This window comes from Colossoma macropomum, unplaced genomic scaffold (genome assembly GCF_904425465.1).
Source record: "Colossoma macropomum unplaced genomic scaffold, Colossoma_macropomum, whole genome shotgun sequence".
NCBI classification, from domain to species: domain Eukaryota; kingdom Metazoa; phylum Chordata; class Actinopteri; order Characiformes; family Serrasalmidae; genus Colossoma; species Colossoma macropomum.
This window is the reverse complement of record NW_023495861.1, coordinates 1-17,622: the sequence shown is the minus strand read 5'-3', so window position 1 is coordinate 17,622 and position 17,622 is coordinate 1. Positions and strand designations below refer to the sequence as shown.

Here is a 17,622-nt window from a genome sequence, read left to right as displayed (position 1 = left end):
AGTTCCATTCTGAATCGTTTAGTAAGTGCTGTTACAGTCCAAACTACAGATAAATCAAGAATGATACAGCAGGTAATTAGTGCTTAATTCACATTGTTTGTTTTAGACAGACATTATAAACCTTTAAAACTAGAAAGATTTACAGTAACTATCTTTTAGCTGCCATGTGGTTAATAGTTTGAATGCTATGTTCATGGTGATGTCATGATTGTTAAAGTTCAACTGTCAAAATAAAAAGATTGAAAGTTGAGGTTTTGTTGTTCTGGCCAAAGTTTTACATTGTGTTTTGGTTCCAATAGTGTATTGGTTGTTGTGTATTTATGTAAAATTAAAGTACACCATTCTTTTATCTGCTGAAGTAAAAGGTAATTATGCAAAATGTTCACATAATTGAGTATATTGACTCCTGTATAAAAACTGGAATATAACAAAATGACCACAAAATTGTGCTATATAATTTTTTGATAATGCCAAATTTCTCTGAATATAATGAATGATAAAAATGTTAACCATTGACTTTAATATTGGGGTAATTACATATAATTTTGCGTTGTATTTCTGTATTTAACCAGTAGAATCCAGTGATGTAACAGCAGTATCTTGTGGATAAACAGTACATTGTAATAGTTGGTAGGCAGATCAACCAACATTTAACTGTTATCCCCTGTAAGTTTGTAGGATATAAACATTTATTGACAGATTATGTCTGTTAAAAAATGTTTAATAGGATTGAAAAGACAGTAAAGTGACCGTTAATTTAAATAACGTTTCTTTATTTTACTTCAAAAATCTGTACTTTGACAGATGCATGTTGTAGATTGATTAGACTAATTACACTGTTATTTAAAAATAGCAACCCTCAAATTACAGACTTTAAGTGTATTTATGCAGTATTTCTGTGATTTTAATACATTCTAGAGATGTTTTTTCTACTAAACTTTGGTTGTAAAATTACACAGAATATTTACAGGGAAAAGCTGTAATTTACAGTAATCCTCTGTACAGTATTTTACTGTAAAATTACAGGAACTGTTTGGCAACTTTTGCTGCCAGACATCTTACCGTTTTTTACGATTTTTTTTTGCTACTACGATCCTTTTGTAAAAATATAATCTTCATCCAATCATATACTATATAATTCTTAATCCTATAGAATGCTGTAGAATCATAAACTTATTGCCCTAATGTACCAGAGACTGAACAAAAGTTAAGACACCCTTTATTAATCTCACAACAGGGAAATTCACCTCTGCATTTAACCCATCCGTGCAGTGCACTCACACTAGGGGGCAGTGAGCACACTTGCCCAGAGCAGTGGGCAGCCCTGTCCACAGCGCACGGGGAGCAGTTGGGGGTTAAGTGCCTTGCCCAAGTCATATCCTGTCAGCTTTGGGGATTGAACCAGCGACTTTCCGGTCACAAGGGTGGTCCCCACCCACTATCTATATATTGTCTATATATTGTCAAAGCTGAATGGAAGATTTATCCATAGATGATGAGCAGCACCAACATAGTGGGGAAAAACGTTCTGTGGTAGAGTGAGAAGCGGCTTTCATAACACATTGTAGCAAACTTTCATACTGGCTTGTGTTCAGCCTAATGAATGTTAATGCAGTGCCAAACACTGCTACAGGGCAGTCCTTAAAGGGCCCAGATCATGGAAAACCGAGAGTTTTATTTTTTTTACACACAGTTTCAAAACATACTGTTCACTCTCTAGTCCATGCAGTGCATATATGGAAACTAAGCTGCAAAAACAGTCCATTCTGAATTATTTAATTTTGTGATGTCACAAAATCCAAGGCATTTACATGTATCTGCCTAGTCAACATATATAAGTTTAGCTCTGCCTATTCATGATGAATAAAGAGTGCCTTAATACAGGGCAACCAATCAGACCAGAACTCATCTACAAAGGGAAAATGGTCATGTAAATATTAATTCTAAACATTTTGGTAGATAACATAACACAAGTGTTAGAAGAGGCCTTCAATGGAAAAATTAATACATGGAGAATATAGGATATGGGCCCTTTAAGAAGAATGGGCCACATTCACCAGCTGTTCTTAAAAAGAAATTCCTTCCTAAAACTCACACAATTTTCACAAACATTCTGACATCACCAGAGTTTTCTTATTTAGGATTTGTTCTTAGGTAAGAACAGAATCTACACACACTCAAGAGCACAAAGTTGTGCACAATTCTGCGATTTAAGAACACATCATGAATCTGAAATAGATTTTTCTTATAGGACCTTTCTCAAGAACAAATTGAAGAAAAAAACATAACATAGTGGTGAATGAGGCCCAGAGTTTGTTGTTTTAGTTCTGTACTCCACTCCAGCACACTGAATCTGTTAAGAAACTATGACTATGCTGGTTAAGTGCAAATGTTAAGGGCGTTTGCGACTACGCTGAGTGAACAATATAGATATCACATTCCTTTTAACATGAGATACAAAACACAAGGCAATCAGACAAATGAACAAAAGCTTAAATAACATCATTACATATATGACCCCTAAGAGGCAGTGATCGCATCTGTGACCATAAATGGCAGTGAACTGCCCTCGAGATTCCAGGTATCTTTCCTGCTTTTGCAGGCTTGCAATATATCACCATTTTCAAAAGAAAAATGTCACTATTTAAATTCCTACAGAGAACACTGTATATCTAAAACTTAACAATGAGCCATCTGAGTTAAAAAAAAATAAATTTAGAAGCACCTTTGCCTTTAGGTTTCTTGCTTTTCTTCTGAATCTGTGAGTAAACTGTATCACTTGGCCCAGGCATGACATCATCTATATTTAAAAATAAAATAAAAAATGAGTAATTATTAACAGACAAACCAATAGAAACAGGTTAATTCTAAATAATAGTAGATGTTCCCACATTCAGTGTTAGGTGTTCTTTTAAAATAGTGTACTAACAGGAGGCACAGGCGCCTGATTTTGAATGAAAGCAAATTTTTGTTATCTGTATGTTAAAATGTGTTGACTATCAAACATTAGCAAGCTAAAGTCATTGAACGTCTGTGTTTTAAATGATACAGGGATGTAATGATGAACACCAGTGCTACATGGATTGTTTTTAACATTGTGGAAGTTCTGTTGTAAAAACACATTATTTCAGCATAATCAGTAATAATCTCAAAAAACAGCCATTATTTTGACAAAATCAGCCAAAATCTCAAGAAAATAAGCCATTATTTCAACATAATCAAAATAACAAAAGTTAATAAACGCATAAATAGTTCTGAAGAAATCAGTCATGTGAACAACGTGTGAACTGTTTTCTTGTAGGCTACAGAAGTGGCAGAGACTTCACTGTCAGACGAATACACCTCACTGAAACTAACGCTGAAGAATGACTCAGTCCATATAAAATATACCCAAATTTTTATGCCTCTCAACCAAAAGGACACTATTACAGTGTGAGGGCAAAAGGGGCAGGAGCTCAAGCTCCCCCCTGTGTGCATTACTGGTAGTACTTACCTTCACTGTGGCTTTTCAAGTGTTTCATCTCAATTTGGGAATATGCCAGATCATTTGGTGTCACTGCAACATCTAATACAGAAATCAGTTTAGACTCTGACAGCAATTAAACAGAAGCAGATTTCCATCATTGCAGAAACAAAATTCTTACCTTTTTTCTTTGTTTTCTTATTAGTAGACAAAACTTGTGCATAAGTGACATCACTGGAGTCAGTCGCAGAATCATCTACAACAGAAGAGTCTATTTAGAGAGGCCACTGTGTTCTGTCATTATTAAAGATATCCAATTTTGAAACAAGAAAGTATTCAAAGTACCAAAATGAGCTGTACCTGTGGTTGTGTTGGCCACGACCCCAACATTGCCATAAACATGATCATTACCTTTTGAAAGGAAGATCTTTTTAGTGAGAAGGGTTAACTTGAGTAAAAACTAAATGCTGGTTTATTGTTGATGAAAACTGACCAGGCTGCAGCAGTGTGGATCCTGTATTCTGGCTCTGGCCGGATGTCTGACTGGTGTTCTTCTTATTTCCTGTAGGAAATTTTAAAGATAAAAACCATTTCACTTGTTGAAGCATGTGTATGTTGTATTAAAAAGATCAGTTTACCTCACTGTCCTATAAAATGACAGCTATAGAAATATACCACAGACAGAAATGACCTCTCCGTAGGGAGCCTGTGTACACTGCTATATGGTAAAGATAAAGTGCTGATTATCATACCTTTCTTCTTCTTGCAGCAACAAATCAGGCATAGCATAACAATGAGGAACAGGGTCAAACTCAGTGCCACCGCCACCAATATTACTGTTACATGATTAGATCCTAAGACAGAAAGGAATGTGACTTTATACATAAACACTTTACTGTAGTTACAGAAGTAATCAAATAATATTAAACGATTTTCTTACTTCTGACTGAGATCCAGCTCTGTGGAGACTCTCCTTTCTCTGGGTGTTTACAGTGATAGAGACCTTCATCTGACTTTGAGACAGTATGGATGGTCATCTCTCCTGTAGTCTGAGTCTGGAGGAGTGATCCATCTTTATAGAACTCAGCTGTGAGGTTTGAGGGCTTTGGGTCACGATATAAACAGTGTAGAGTCAGAGGATCTCCCTCAGTCACAGGATGAACAGGACTGTCCAGAATCACATCACCATCTGTAGAAGAGAGTGAGACAACACTGAAGAAGGTGAAGAAGAGAGTGAGACAACACTGAAGAAGGTGGAGAATTCAGTAATGAATTTAAAGGGACACTCCAGCCAAAATAAAAATAAATTAACCATTGTATCTGTTGTAAACATGTCTACTCACCTCTACCAGTGGTGCTGCAATATTCTGTAGAGTAAGATTTTCTAATGTAAAGACTAAGAAAACCCTCTTCTGATGATCTTGAAGGCGGGAATAACTTTTGAAAAACTATTGTTAACTAATGTTATTGCTACAAATACGAAAAGCCTGTTTGCATTTTTTAGACTCTACATTAGTGCATTTCTTTATCGACATAGGGGTTTAGGATGGTTTTATGACATATTTGTGCTACACATGTTGGGTACTGTAGACACATAATATTGGTGGATGAAAATGCAAAAAGGATATAAATTTGTAAATTCTGTCGAACTGATGAGACTGAGAGATGCAATGGTGCAGTACAGAATATTAGACAACATGACAAACAACATAATAAATGCTTGTTTTAGGCTGGAATTCCCTCTTAACCTATACACATCTATTACTGCAGAGAGGGTTGGTCACAATGGGATGGATACAGATTCTCCTGTGCATGATATACAAATCTTAATACATTTTACACACCAAAACAGCACTGACTGCAATGTTTTTCATGGTGATATTAATCTGCATGTGCTTCATTATTATGTCTTTTAAATACATAACTAACTAGAGTTTAATCATTCTACATCTGTATATTGAACTTCTATGAGTGCTTAGCATAACATAGACTCACTGTGCACTGTGATGTTGACAGGATTGCTGCTCTCTCCAGATTCAGACTCACACCAGTACACTCCAGTGTGGGATGTGTTGAGGGAGCTGATGCTGCCTGTAGATTTTGTAACTGATCCCCAGCCTGATGAACAATCTGACACCTTCTCACTGTGTGTGTATCGTCTCACTCTCCATCCAGTAGAGTCACTCTGTCCCTCACAGCTCAGTGAGAGAGAGTCAGTGATAAAGTGTTGAGCTCTGCTGGGACTGACCATCAGAAAGACTGGAAGGGACATTGCTGAAAAAGGTGGAAAAACATGGCTTTAACATGCTGGTAAATATTGTCATATGCTGCACAAAACAACAACGCTAATGAATACAATACTTATACATGACTTATGCCTGATAAATACAATACAATATTTACAATACACTCATCAAACTTTTCTTAATTAAACCAAATAACTATCCATTTCTTAAGGAACCAAATGGGGTTCTTTTATGGCACACTCTTTTTTGACACCTTTATGTATGAATGTATGTATGTATTTATTGATTGATTGATTGATTGATTGATTGATTGCAACCTTCATTTTTAAGAGTGTGCATTGAAACTCACCAGCAGAACGGTGCCGATATACAAATTTAAAATCATGATAATTACCTAACTTTATCAGAGTTTATGACATTATCAGTGGCAGTTCTAGAGAATTTTACCAGGGGTGGCAAAGGGGTAGCAGGGAGTTTCGGCAGGGTGGCTGTTCATAGGTGCGATGGGGGGGTTGTCAGTTACGCTGTTTGCCAAGACCACTCGCTAAGAAAAAGTGTGAGCAGAGAGTGGAGGTTTGGAGAGTTGTTTTGTTGATCGCCGAAAGACACGTGCTAGGTGGGGCATTGCGGGGGGGATGAACAAACACTACCCATATAGGATAACACATGTAGTCTTCTGAATGTCTCTTATTAAATCACAATAATGTATTGGTGGAAAAAAATCTCAAGCCATGTGGAAGTACTCTAGACAGCACATAGAGTATAAAAGCACAGCACTATGTCCTTTACCATGAGCTGTGCAAGTGCTCAGATAACACACCACACAGCAGTACAAATTGAAAACAAAGCATGGGATCACAATGTGACAGTGTAATGGCAGCTTGTGAAACCAGAGCTTCCCTGCATATCTTAAAAATGCATAGTAAAACTGCAACACGTTTGACTAAAATGCAGTGATGGTAGTTTAAGCTGTTCATGATGTGTGTTGAATTTTGTGGTATACAGTGTTGTAGTAAGACATACATGCAGATTTATACACCATATAGAATATTCTGTTTTAATAAGAATTATTCTATTCCATATACTGACCTTTTGTATCAGATTGTTTCCATAAACTTCTAATGATGCACTGTCAAATAAAAACAGTTTTTTTCTCAAATAAAAAAGATTGCTGCCAAACATGGTGCACTGTGCGAGAAACAGGCCCAGCGTCTTGTCAAGGAAGTTAAAACGTTGGATTTTACAGTAATTAGCTGTTATTTGCAAAGCATGTAGGGAAAGTGAGTGGTTCTTTGCACAGTTTTGAGCAGCCTGTCTCTGAATACTGTAGTGATGGGGGATGGAGCTTCCCAGCATTCCCTGTGGTTTTGCTAATTTTTGTTAATTTGCTTTAATTTTATATCTGCTGTTAATTTCACGTTTTCTTTTAATAATATTCCTTTAATATTATAATTAATAGATATTTGGTTCCTGCAGTCTTTGTAGTCTTAATGATGGTATCAGTGAAGTAACTGCTGTGATGTGATGTTCAGTTCATGGTGTGACTGATAAAGAGTACTACACTGTTTAACAGAGAAATAGAGTGATCTTTCCCTTAACTATGCAACAGTAGGCATGAACATTCAAGCAGTTGCTTCCAGAAGATAGCTAAATATATAATGGTCATGTTTGCCTGTAGGTTTGCAGGGAAAAAAAGACCTGTTTCTGTTGATTCTGATTAACAAAGAGCATTGAGCTGACATTAACATTACCAAGAAACCTTGTCAACGTATTAGCATGATGTGCTAGTGTAGCATATGAGCATGGCACGTTAACTAACCTTGAGTAAGGCTTCCTAATGTCAGCTCTGTAAAAGTCCTCTGTTTGATATGCACACATATGTAGTCCGGTACATTACACTCTCAGAAATAAAGGTACGATACTGCCACTGGGGCAGGACCCCTCTCGTCACTGGGGTGGTACCCTCAAGGGAGACTTCTCAGTACCTTTAGTCAAGGAACATAACTGGACCATAATCCACTGAAATTATATTTCTGTTGTATTGACTCCACACAACCTGTCTCGTCTCCAGGCTTTTTATTTTATTGTTCTGTTTTAAAACATTAGCTTATGAAAATATACATATACATACATATATTTCAAACTTATTTAAAGTGCACAATTGGACCTTAAAACAACTGTTGTACCTTTGAGGGTACTTTCACATTGTTTGTACCTTGATAAACGAAAAAGGAACTTGCACAGAACCTTTATTTCTCACAGTGTAGATCTGAGAGTGCTGGAGCCTTGAGCTCCTTCTCTGCTGTCTAAACATTTCAGATTCATGAGTTTCTTGCTGTTGAAGTATATTTTAAAAAGAAACCTTTGATAGAAGAAGGTAAAAACACTCTTTCAATAAGTTGAGGTGGTAGTATCTAGGAGTGCCCTATGTGCTCTGTTTGTGCAGGGGCTAGGAATGTGAATTGGGGGGCCCCTTTGCTCCCATTGGGAGAGGGCCTCTCACTTTCTCCCTTCTTCTCTTAGGTCCAAATAGATGAGATCATTTTAAAAAGAACCATATGTTCTGTCTCCTGTTTCAACAACAAGAACCATATATATATGCTGTTGGTCAGTCTGTTCGGGAGGGGACATTTAGAATTGGCACAGATCCTCTCTCAGGTACTCTATAGTGCTTGATATGATACTGTTTTACTATGTAATAAACCTTTTTACTGGCAACTCAGTATCGGCGGAGTTTTTCTTCACAGCATCTAAACACCATCGCCACTAAATAAACAACACTGTAAAAAAGGCCAGCCAGCTCCTTCATGGTCATGCACATCCTGTTTTCTGCATACTAATATTTTGAAAACATGCAAGTTTCTACTGATCCAGTTCTAGGAATCCCTTTTCATAGCCTCCAAAAAGCTTATTAGGAGGGCTGTTCAGACTTTGGTGGCATTTTCCCAACCTATTTTCCACTAAACCAAAACTAACTTTTATACTGCTTCTTTATATTTTACAGGTCATGCACAGAAAAAAAAGTGCACCGACCTTTGGTTACTCAACACATTTTTTTTCTTTCAGTTTACTCACTTTTAGAAAGAACTGAGTTGAGGTAGCAGATATTATTCATGTGGAACTGATGAATCAAGTAAATTCAGTGCCTTTTTTTCTGTGTAACACCAGCCATGCTCAGAAGTGTTTGTTTTGTGTCTGTCCAGCATTAATCAAATATTTTAAATGATGGGCATATTCTGTGCACTGAGCTGTGTACAGCTGTTTATACTGTTCGTGTCATTATATCAGTACAATGTAATATCACTTGTCAGAAAGTCTTTCTCTCACCAGTCGTGTTTATCCAGAGCCCATCACTGTAGTGAGTGTAGTACACTGGGTCTCCTCTCCCAGCTCTGCACCAGTACTGTCCTCCATCAGAGACACTAACTGAGCTGATGCTGTAGGAGTGTGTTTCAGTCTTGATCTCATTCTCAGGGTTCTGTGTGTGTTTGAACCAGTAAAACCTCCATCCAGCAGACTGATCCAGCTCACAGTACAGAACCACTGGATTTCCTATCAGTGCAGCTCCTATATGGCTTGATGTGAGTTCAGGTTTAGGTTTTTCTGCTGTTGGAGATGAAGCACACAGTTCAGAACATGAAGAGTTCACACACTGATCTCAGTCTTTATAAATATAAATATAAAAATACTATTAAAAAAATCATGTGTATACATTTTGGTATTACAGAAAAATTACACACTGAATACTGATTACAAAAGACTAAACCACTTTTTGAGGTAAGAATACCGTCTTAACCCACAACAAGACTGATATATTGTAACAAACATTAGTATACTAATAAATAATTTTTGAAAACATGAAATGATATATAATGAAATACAGTGAGTGTATAAAAACTATGTATCTTACCTTTCACTGTGAGAGTAACAGCATTGCTGTGTTGTGATGATGAGGGTCTGTTATCTCTCTCTCCTCTACACCAGTACTGATCCTGATCTGCTGCTGATCTGATGGTGAAGGTGTTTGTCTGAGACTGATTGACTGCAGTTCTACTGCTGCCTTTATACCACTGATATCTCCAGTTACTGTGAGACTCTATCTCACACTTCAGAGTGACTGACTCTCCAGTGAACACAGGACTCCATTTGGGTTCTACAGTCAGTGTAGCTCCGGGTAAAGCTGTGCAAAAAGAAGAGAGGAGAGAGAATAACTCTGTGTATATTACTCTACCAGTAATTAAGTAATTAAGCATTTTGTTGAAAAAAACTTAGTTTTCACATCAGAGTATTTTTCTTTTTTTTGTTGTTGTTTTTTTGGTTGAAGGCTTGATTTGTAAGAAAAAACTAACAAATATTTACAGTACTGTGCAAAAAAAAAACAACAAAAAACAAGAAATAAAAGCTATTTAACTGGGCTGCAAGCACTTATTTACCTAGAAAAACACCAACATGAGAATAATGACAAATAGTATTGATAGAGAAAGCAGTGATTTTACATTTGTTTAGGTTTTTGCTTAATCATTTCCAAACCTCTTGTCTGTCGCATTTGTAGTTACCACCCAATATTTAGTTTCAGTGTTCTTTCAAAGTTTTTGATGGCTGGGGGGACTGAGGAGAAATCTGGAATCAAACTTTGTTTTTCCAACAAGCTTGAAAGATACTTTTTGAACAAACTCAAAGAAGCTTTCTTGAAAGCAAAAAAGTCTTTTTTACTGCATTTATGATTTTTTTTTTTGTATTTATTGTGATATGTAAAAATGTCCTTTTATAATATTAAATAAAAAAATAAAAAGAATTAAAAACTAATAAAAAATGGTTGTCTCAGCTTGTGATTTTCTGATACTAATAATCTAATTTTACAGACATTTAATGATATTTATGAACTCACCCTTTACAGTGAGTGTAACAGAGTTACTGTTCTGTGATGATGTTGGTCTGTTACGTCTCTCTCCTCTACACTGATACTGATCTCCATTAATCACAGCATCTTCTCTGATGGTGAGAGTGTCTCTGTTTACAGTGTAATACTCAGACTGAGACACTGCAGTCCATCTACGCCATGTAGAAGAGATGATCACACTCACCTGATACAGTCAGTGTAACAGCATCACTGGTGTGTGAGTAGCGTGATGTTCCTCTCACTGTTCCTCTACAGGTGTATATTCCACTGTGAGACTCTGTAACAGAGCTGATTCTGTACTGCTGTTTATTACTGACAGGAGTGGATGAATCATCTTTAAACCAGCTGTACTGCCAGTTAGAGATACCTTTTCCCCGAATGTCACATCTGAGAGTGACGGTCTCTCCTCTGAACACCTGTTTATTAGGCTGTATGGACACCACAGCTTTTGGTCTCTCTGTGTAAAGATAATAAAATAAACTCAGAACAGTTAATTCTGGTGACGTTATCCTTCAATATGTACACTGTAAAGAATTTTTCACTAGTAACTCACAAAATGCACATCAACATTTCTAAATCTTACTAGCAAAAATACTGTGTAATGTTTCTAAAATAAACATGAAACAGATCATTTTCTTAAATCACTTTGTTAATTTATCCTGAGTAATTTTACTGTGTGAATAAAAACCTGAGATCCACTACACTGGAGCTTTTGGCTCCTACTGGTTCTCTATTTGAGAACACTGGTTTGGTGTTTTCACCAAAATACACTCAGATTAAACAAAAAACTCTGAAATATTAAATTCACATACATTTTGTACAATAATAATACTGAAATATTATCAGCAGTATGTATCCTACACTGTCTTTCAAGTGTATGATTTATGACCCTGATTTATGACCCCTGTGTGACGGGCATGTCAGTTTTGATTGACAGGTCGATTTATGACCCCTCAGTGACAGACCAGTTTGAGGGACAGGTCTGCCTGGGGTGGGTGTTTTACGACACCCCACCTCACCCCATCCCCTCTACCACCAACAAAGCTTACTTACGCACGCAAACACAACAAACCACGTGCAGAATCAACTGGAGAGATTCTGAATTTTATTTGGGTTTTGTCAGTGGATGATGCTACAAGGTTCTTCCATAAGACTGATGATCTGTTCAGGGGTTTAGAAGAAATTAAAAAAAAGAAATACCCTTTTCAGAAATAAGGTTTGGAAACAAATGTTAAAAATCGAGCATACCTGTGTGTGGGAGGGGTTGAGGGGTGGGAGGGTGTGTGTGTGGGTGTAGGTGTGTGATGTCTAACCAATCAAAACTCGATCGATACACAGATGCACACCAGTGACCGCACCGCATGTGGCGATGTGGCGCAGACAGGAGCGGCTTCGGAGGTTGACACCGTCGTCTGGACTGAGGAGTTTTTGAAAACGTGGGACCTGATCAGTTTCACAGAAAAGCCGGATGAGGCCAAGGAAACTGGTCCAATCAATACTGGACTAAATCCAATATCTGAAGAAGTGAGAGACTTTGAAGGGTTAGCGATGATCGTAGACTGCTGGGCTTGGATGAGTTTCTAGAGGCTTTTGCCAGTCTAAATATATCTCTTTCTACCATACCAAACAAGCATGTAAGACAAAAATTCATCTCCCCCATTCTAGACAGAAGTAAATGGTTAAACTGTTTTGTTTTTTTTGTTTGTTTGATTGTTTGTGTATTTCATTTACTTGTTTAACACACACACACACACACACACACACACACACGCACACACACACACACACACACACACACACACATACATTCATTTATACCATAATGTTGATGGAACGAAAAAAGGCGGAACCTGGAAGTGCGGAAGTGCAGCGCCTGGACACTCTGTGAGGTGCACATAACAAAAACACACACCCGGCTCCCTCTGCATTAAAAGCCAGGTTAGATCAGGAGTCACAACGCAAATGTTAAGAAGAGCCATTTTGTCCTTTCAACAAAAATGAAATCACCTTGACAGCTGCAACATTTATGCCCAGTATGTCTCAGTATTTGTTAATGTCCTGCTATAAGTTAGGTTAAAATATAAATGAAAACACAGATTTACTTTGCTCTGCTTTAAGCTTTAGCCACTTTCCTTCCATCTCCACCAGAAAACTTTTCCTCTGAAGTAGTTTCTTGTAAAATGTCTCTCAAAGTATTACGAGGCTGAAGTCGCTCCAGCTTGTTGTTTGAATTTTCCTGTTCCACCTTAAATTCTGACTGAGGTGCGGAATGTAAATGCTTTTGCCATACATTCGAAGTTTATAACCCGAAGTTATAAACTCACTAATGAAAACGGGTAGAATGGCTCTAACATGTGCTGCATGGACATCCATTACCACTGGATCTTATTTCACCATAACTGTGCATTTTATCGCAGATGAGTGGCAGCAGCGTCTCCAAACAAGAACAGTGAATGAGAGCCTTCTAGTTCACTTGCCACATCACTTCCATTTGTTTTATTAAAAAAGATATTGGAAATGAATGCATTATAGATCATTACAAATACTTTGCTTTAAAAGTACCAAGTCCTGACACAGTAAGAAAATAGAAATCCTGTATAGAAAAAAAAGATGTATCGATAATAGTTTTATAATCGCATCGCAGCCTAGGTGCCTAGAGATTCCCACCCCTTATATATATATATATACATTCCTAAAATACCACCAAATCCAGCTCCATACATTGCAAGGCTGCCTGCATAGCCAAGCATGATACCACCCGCTTAATTTTGGTAGTAAGAGACATAGCGTTCAGGGTCCATTGTATACGTGTTGAATGACTCCATTTAAAACCTGATTGGATGTTTTACAGGATGTTCTAAAGTGTAATGCAATCACTTTCCCGTGGGAAAAATTGACGTGCTGTTTCTGATCAGTTTTCACCTCTATAGTAATGTTGTTAATGTGAGTCTTAGTTGTTGTGGATCGTTGTTTCTAACAGTGACAACATCGTTTTTGTTTCCTGATATATGTACACACTGTAACAGGGATACAAAGCTGTCTCCTACTGTTTGGTAATCAATGATATCGGTGTAAACGTAAAATGTGTAGAAAGCCCCGTAGATGTCAACAGGGTGTGGCTCATACTGTTTCTGAAAGGCATCCCCTTTTTTTTCCCTTGTAATCTAAAATCTTTTCAACTTTGAATGTTTTATCTCCAGACACATTTATTTTTTGCAACTCTTGTTCATAGAAACAGCCTTGTATAATATCACCATCATAATCTTTCAATCTATAAACAGGCGATTGTCGAAGGATGCGGTCTGATACAGTGAAAAATATAGTGTATAGTGACCCCTGACTTTAGATATTCGCACATCACCAATCTTATACTTAAATATATTTTCCTTGTCTAGTTTGTTTCTCACACCATACAGTGTTTTAAAAAACGATAGATTCATTTTCACTTGTTACATCGACAGGCTTCATTTTTATACTCCTATGATAACTGTTGTTGTACCCGCACACTATGTCTTGTAAAACAATGACAACAATGAAAACAATGACGTTTTGGAATTTATAGCTGTTAGATATGGCCACATACGACTTTTTAGCGTTCTGTTAAAGCATTCTATGACGCAAGCCTTTAGTTCACTACTTGTAGCAAAATGCGTAATTTTGTTTTTTGACATCAGGTTTTGAAAATGTTTGTTGAAAAACTCTTTACCCCTGTCAGTCAGTAACTTTTGAGGCATGCTACCTTCTGCTAGTATGGACGCAAAAGCGTTAGTGACTTCCAAACTCGACTTATTTTTTAACAAACGGGCCCATGCATATTTGCTAAACACATCAATACATGTCAACATATATTTATAACCATCATTTTCCTTAGAATATGCATTCATATCAACAAGATCGGCTTGAAATTGTGAGTCAATACTGTATACTATAATCCTGTTTCTCTTGTAATTATGCCGTATGGGTTTGTGAAGCGTGCATTAATCCTCCCCAGCTAACCAATCTGAAACCTGTTGATCAGACAGACGCACTCCTGTATCCTCTAAAACAGCCTGTTTCAAACAATTTTTACCACCTAATGAACCAGAATTAGAAGGTGTGTAATATACTGATTTCATAAGATCTGACATGTTCACTGATGCCATCACTGAAAATAATGACCAAAATATTGTTTGATTTACTGTTTTATTCACAACTCACAAAGCATCAATGAAATTTCACACACGTCTACATTTCTCTCAACCATATATTCGACAAATGTTTCAACCTTTACAAACAATCTGTTTCTTTGTTGAAAGTTTTGCCACACAAACGTCTAACATATATATACATAGGCAAAGCACATGACTGATTTTCATTGTATTGTTACTCTTAGGCATAAGAGACAGAATCCTACTGATTGTCACATAGGTTGATTCATTAGAATCTATACATAACTGTGTCAAGTGTCCCCATTCATCTGACACTGATTTAACAACATCCGTTTGATTCTTGAAATTTTGTAAATGTTTAGCATCAACATCATGCACGCTATTAAGGAGTTTAAAATCAACCACACAATCCTCAATACATTTATACAACAAATTGGTCAATTTGTAGTTCACACGGTGTTTCAACACACGATCTGACAGACCCCGGAATCCACAAACATTCCCCATTTGTCTTAAACAGCACTGCAGGCATTTGAACCAGCTTTCCAACAATCAGCAGCATCAGTGACAAACTGCCCAGATATGTGATCAACCAGATTTTCTCTTATTTCAGGCATTTTCAACAATGTATGGCTCACACTTTAATACACAGACAACTGTTTCAGCACATCCTTATATGGACATAAATCGTCCTGTCACAGAGGGGTCATAAATCATACATTTGAAAGACAGTGTAGGATAAATACTGCTATTATCTGTAAAGGAACATATGCATTTGTTGAGGAGGCCGAGTTGGAAAATAGATAATCAAGGCTTTAGAAAGAGAATGACATGTTAAACATTGATTATAACCACTAAACCACGCTTTGAGGTAAAAATACAGTATTATTCTATCAACAGGATTGATATACTGTATTAAAAACTTTATTATATGTCGGTACCAATTACCTGATTTTGCAGAAATCCAATGATGTTAATAAACAACACAGAAATAAAACTTTAAGATCAGAAACTATGTACAAAACTCTGATTAGAAGCTACTGAACCACCCATAAATATAAAAATATAAATGTATTTATTTCAAGAACAGTACTGATAAACAGTATTTTAAATTTGTTATATGGTGGTACCACTAATCTAATTTTGCAATCAAATTATTTTAATTAACATACACTTTAGAGTGACAGAATAAAAGAAGTGATCTTACCTTTCACTGTGAGAGTAACAGGATTGCTGTGTTGTGATGATGAGGGTCTGTTATCTCTCTCTCCTCTACACCAGTACTGATCCTGATCTGCTGCTGATCTGATGGTGAAGGTGTATGTCTGAGACTGACTGAGTGCAGTTCTACTGCTGCCTTTATACCACTGATATCTCCAGTTACTGTAAGACTCTATCTCACACTTCAGAGTGACTGACTCTCCAGTGAACACAGGACTCTCTGGATCTACAGTCAGTGTAGGTTTGGGTTTATCTGCAGAACATATTCAGAGAATTTAGAGTCAGTTTCATTAGCAAAACCACAAACTAAACATCTGGTCTCATCTGTACTGCTGTGATACTGAATATAATAAACACTGAAGAGATGATCACACTCACCTGATACAGTCAGTGTAACAGCATCACTGATCTTTGATCTCTGAGAGTCACTCCTCTTCTTTCCTCTACAGGTGTAATTACCACTGTCAGACTCTCTAACAGGGCTTATTCTTATCGTATGCACTGTATTGAATGTGTATAATATTTGATCACTCTTATTCCAGCTGTATCTCCACTCAGTGTCTCCTGCTCCATGTATGACACATCTGAGAGTAGTAGTCTCTCCTATAAACGCTTGTTCATTAGGCTCTACAGACACAACAGCTTTTGGTCTCTCTGGGGAAATGTAATTAATTATTCTCAAAAAAAAATTTGGTGAATGTGTTTTCATGTCTATGTACACCACACAGTTAAATCCACACCAACAATTTCTAGTACCTACAGTGTCCATTTAAGTCCAGCTGGGCAGAAAACCTCCACACTTCCAAGTTATTACTGGAATAAGTAATGTGTAACACTGTAAAAAGCTACACTTGAGATCCAGTACACTGGGACTTCAGGCTTGTACAGTGTCTACAGATCATTGGTTTCAGACATAGGCCTATGAACCACTGTATGCAAGGGGGGCATGTCCTCCCACCTTTCCAAGATATATATTGTTTTCTCCACTTTAATTGGTCCTGTTTGCTGTTTGTTTATGCAAACAGTTTGAATACAGTATCCATGCCCCAGAAGGTAGAAGTAATAATGACAGTGTAGAAAGACAGCCACATAAGTGTATTAAATCCACCATCTGTAGTCTAACATATCTTTACCCTCTTGCAAGCTAGACTTCTGGTTCTCATCCCTCAGACTGGCCAAGAACCAAGAAATAACTTAAAGTTGCGATGCTGTGAACTTCAAAACTCTTTTCACTCCAATGACTATTGTTCCACAAGGCCTTCTGCTGTCAGCAGAGCAGCCAACTGTTTGCTACAAGTGAGTAGAATTTTGTCTGATAAATGTTTTATGTACATTTGAATTGATTTATTTATTTAAGCAGCTGCCTGATCCTGTGATTAAATCATGGCATAAATTTCATGAATATCTCAGACTGTTCATTTTTTCATTTGTGGGTAAACTACAGTACTCAAACAGACTGTTTCTTTATGTAGTTCTATACTTTTCTAGATGTAGTCTTTCACCTGGAGCTACAGCAAAATACACCTGTTTCTTTTTTACTGGAACTGCATCAAATTCTCCATAAATTTCATTTCTGAAGCTAAAAAAAATGACAGCATGTAATCATTTCACTCAAGTTCAGACAATTTGTCATTCTGCACGTGT

The 17,622-nt window shown here is 37.0% G+C and overlaps 1 protein-coding gene across 1 annotated transcript; it reads right to left on the bottom strand.

Annotated features, from left to right (window-relative positions):
- Positions 1 to 3,894: 3,894 nt before the first annotated feature.
- Positions 3,895 to 16,636, bottom strand: LOC118803153 (high affinity immunoglobulin gamma Fc receptor I-like; the record flags this gene model as incomplete). Its single annotated transcript, XM_036563672.1, has 7 exons — positions 3,895 to 4,025; positions 4,216 to 4,317; positions 4,404 to 4,652; positions 5,459 to 5,737; positions 10,788 to 11,066; positions 15,965 to 16,231; positions 16,357 to 16,636. Coding segments are annotated over 7 exons (1,587 nt in total), but the record flags the coding sequence as incomplete, so codon positions are not given.
- Positions 16,637 to 17,622: the final 986 nt, after the last annotated feature.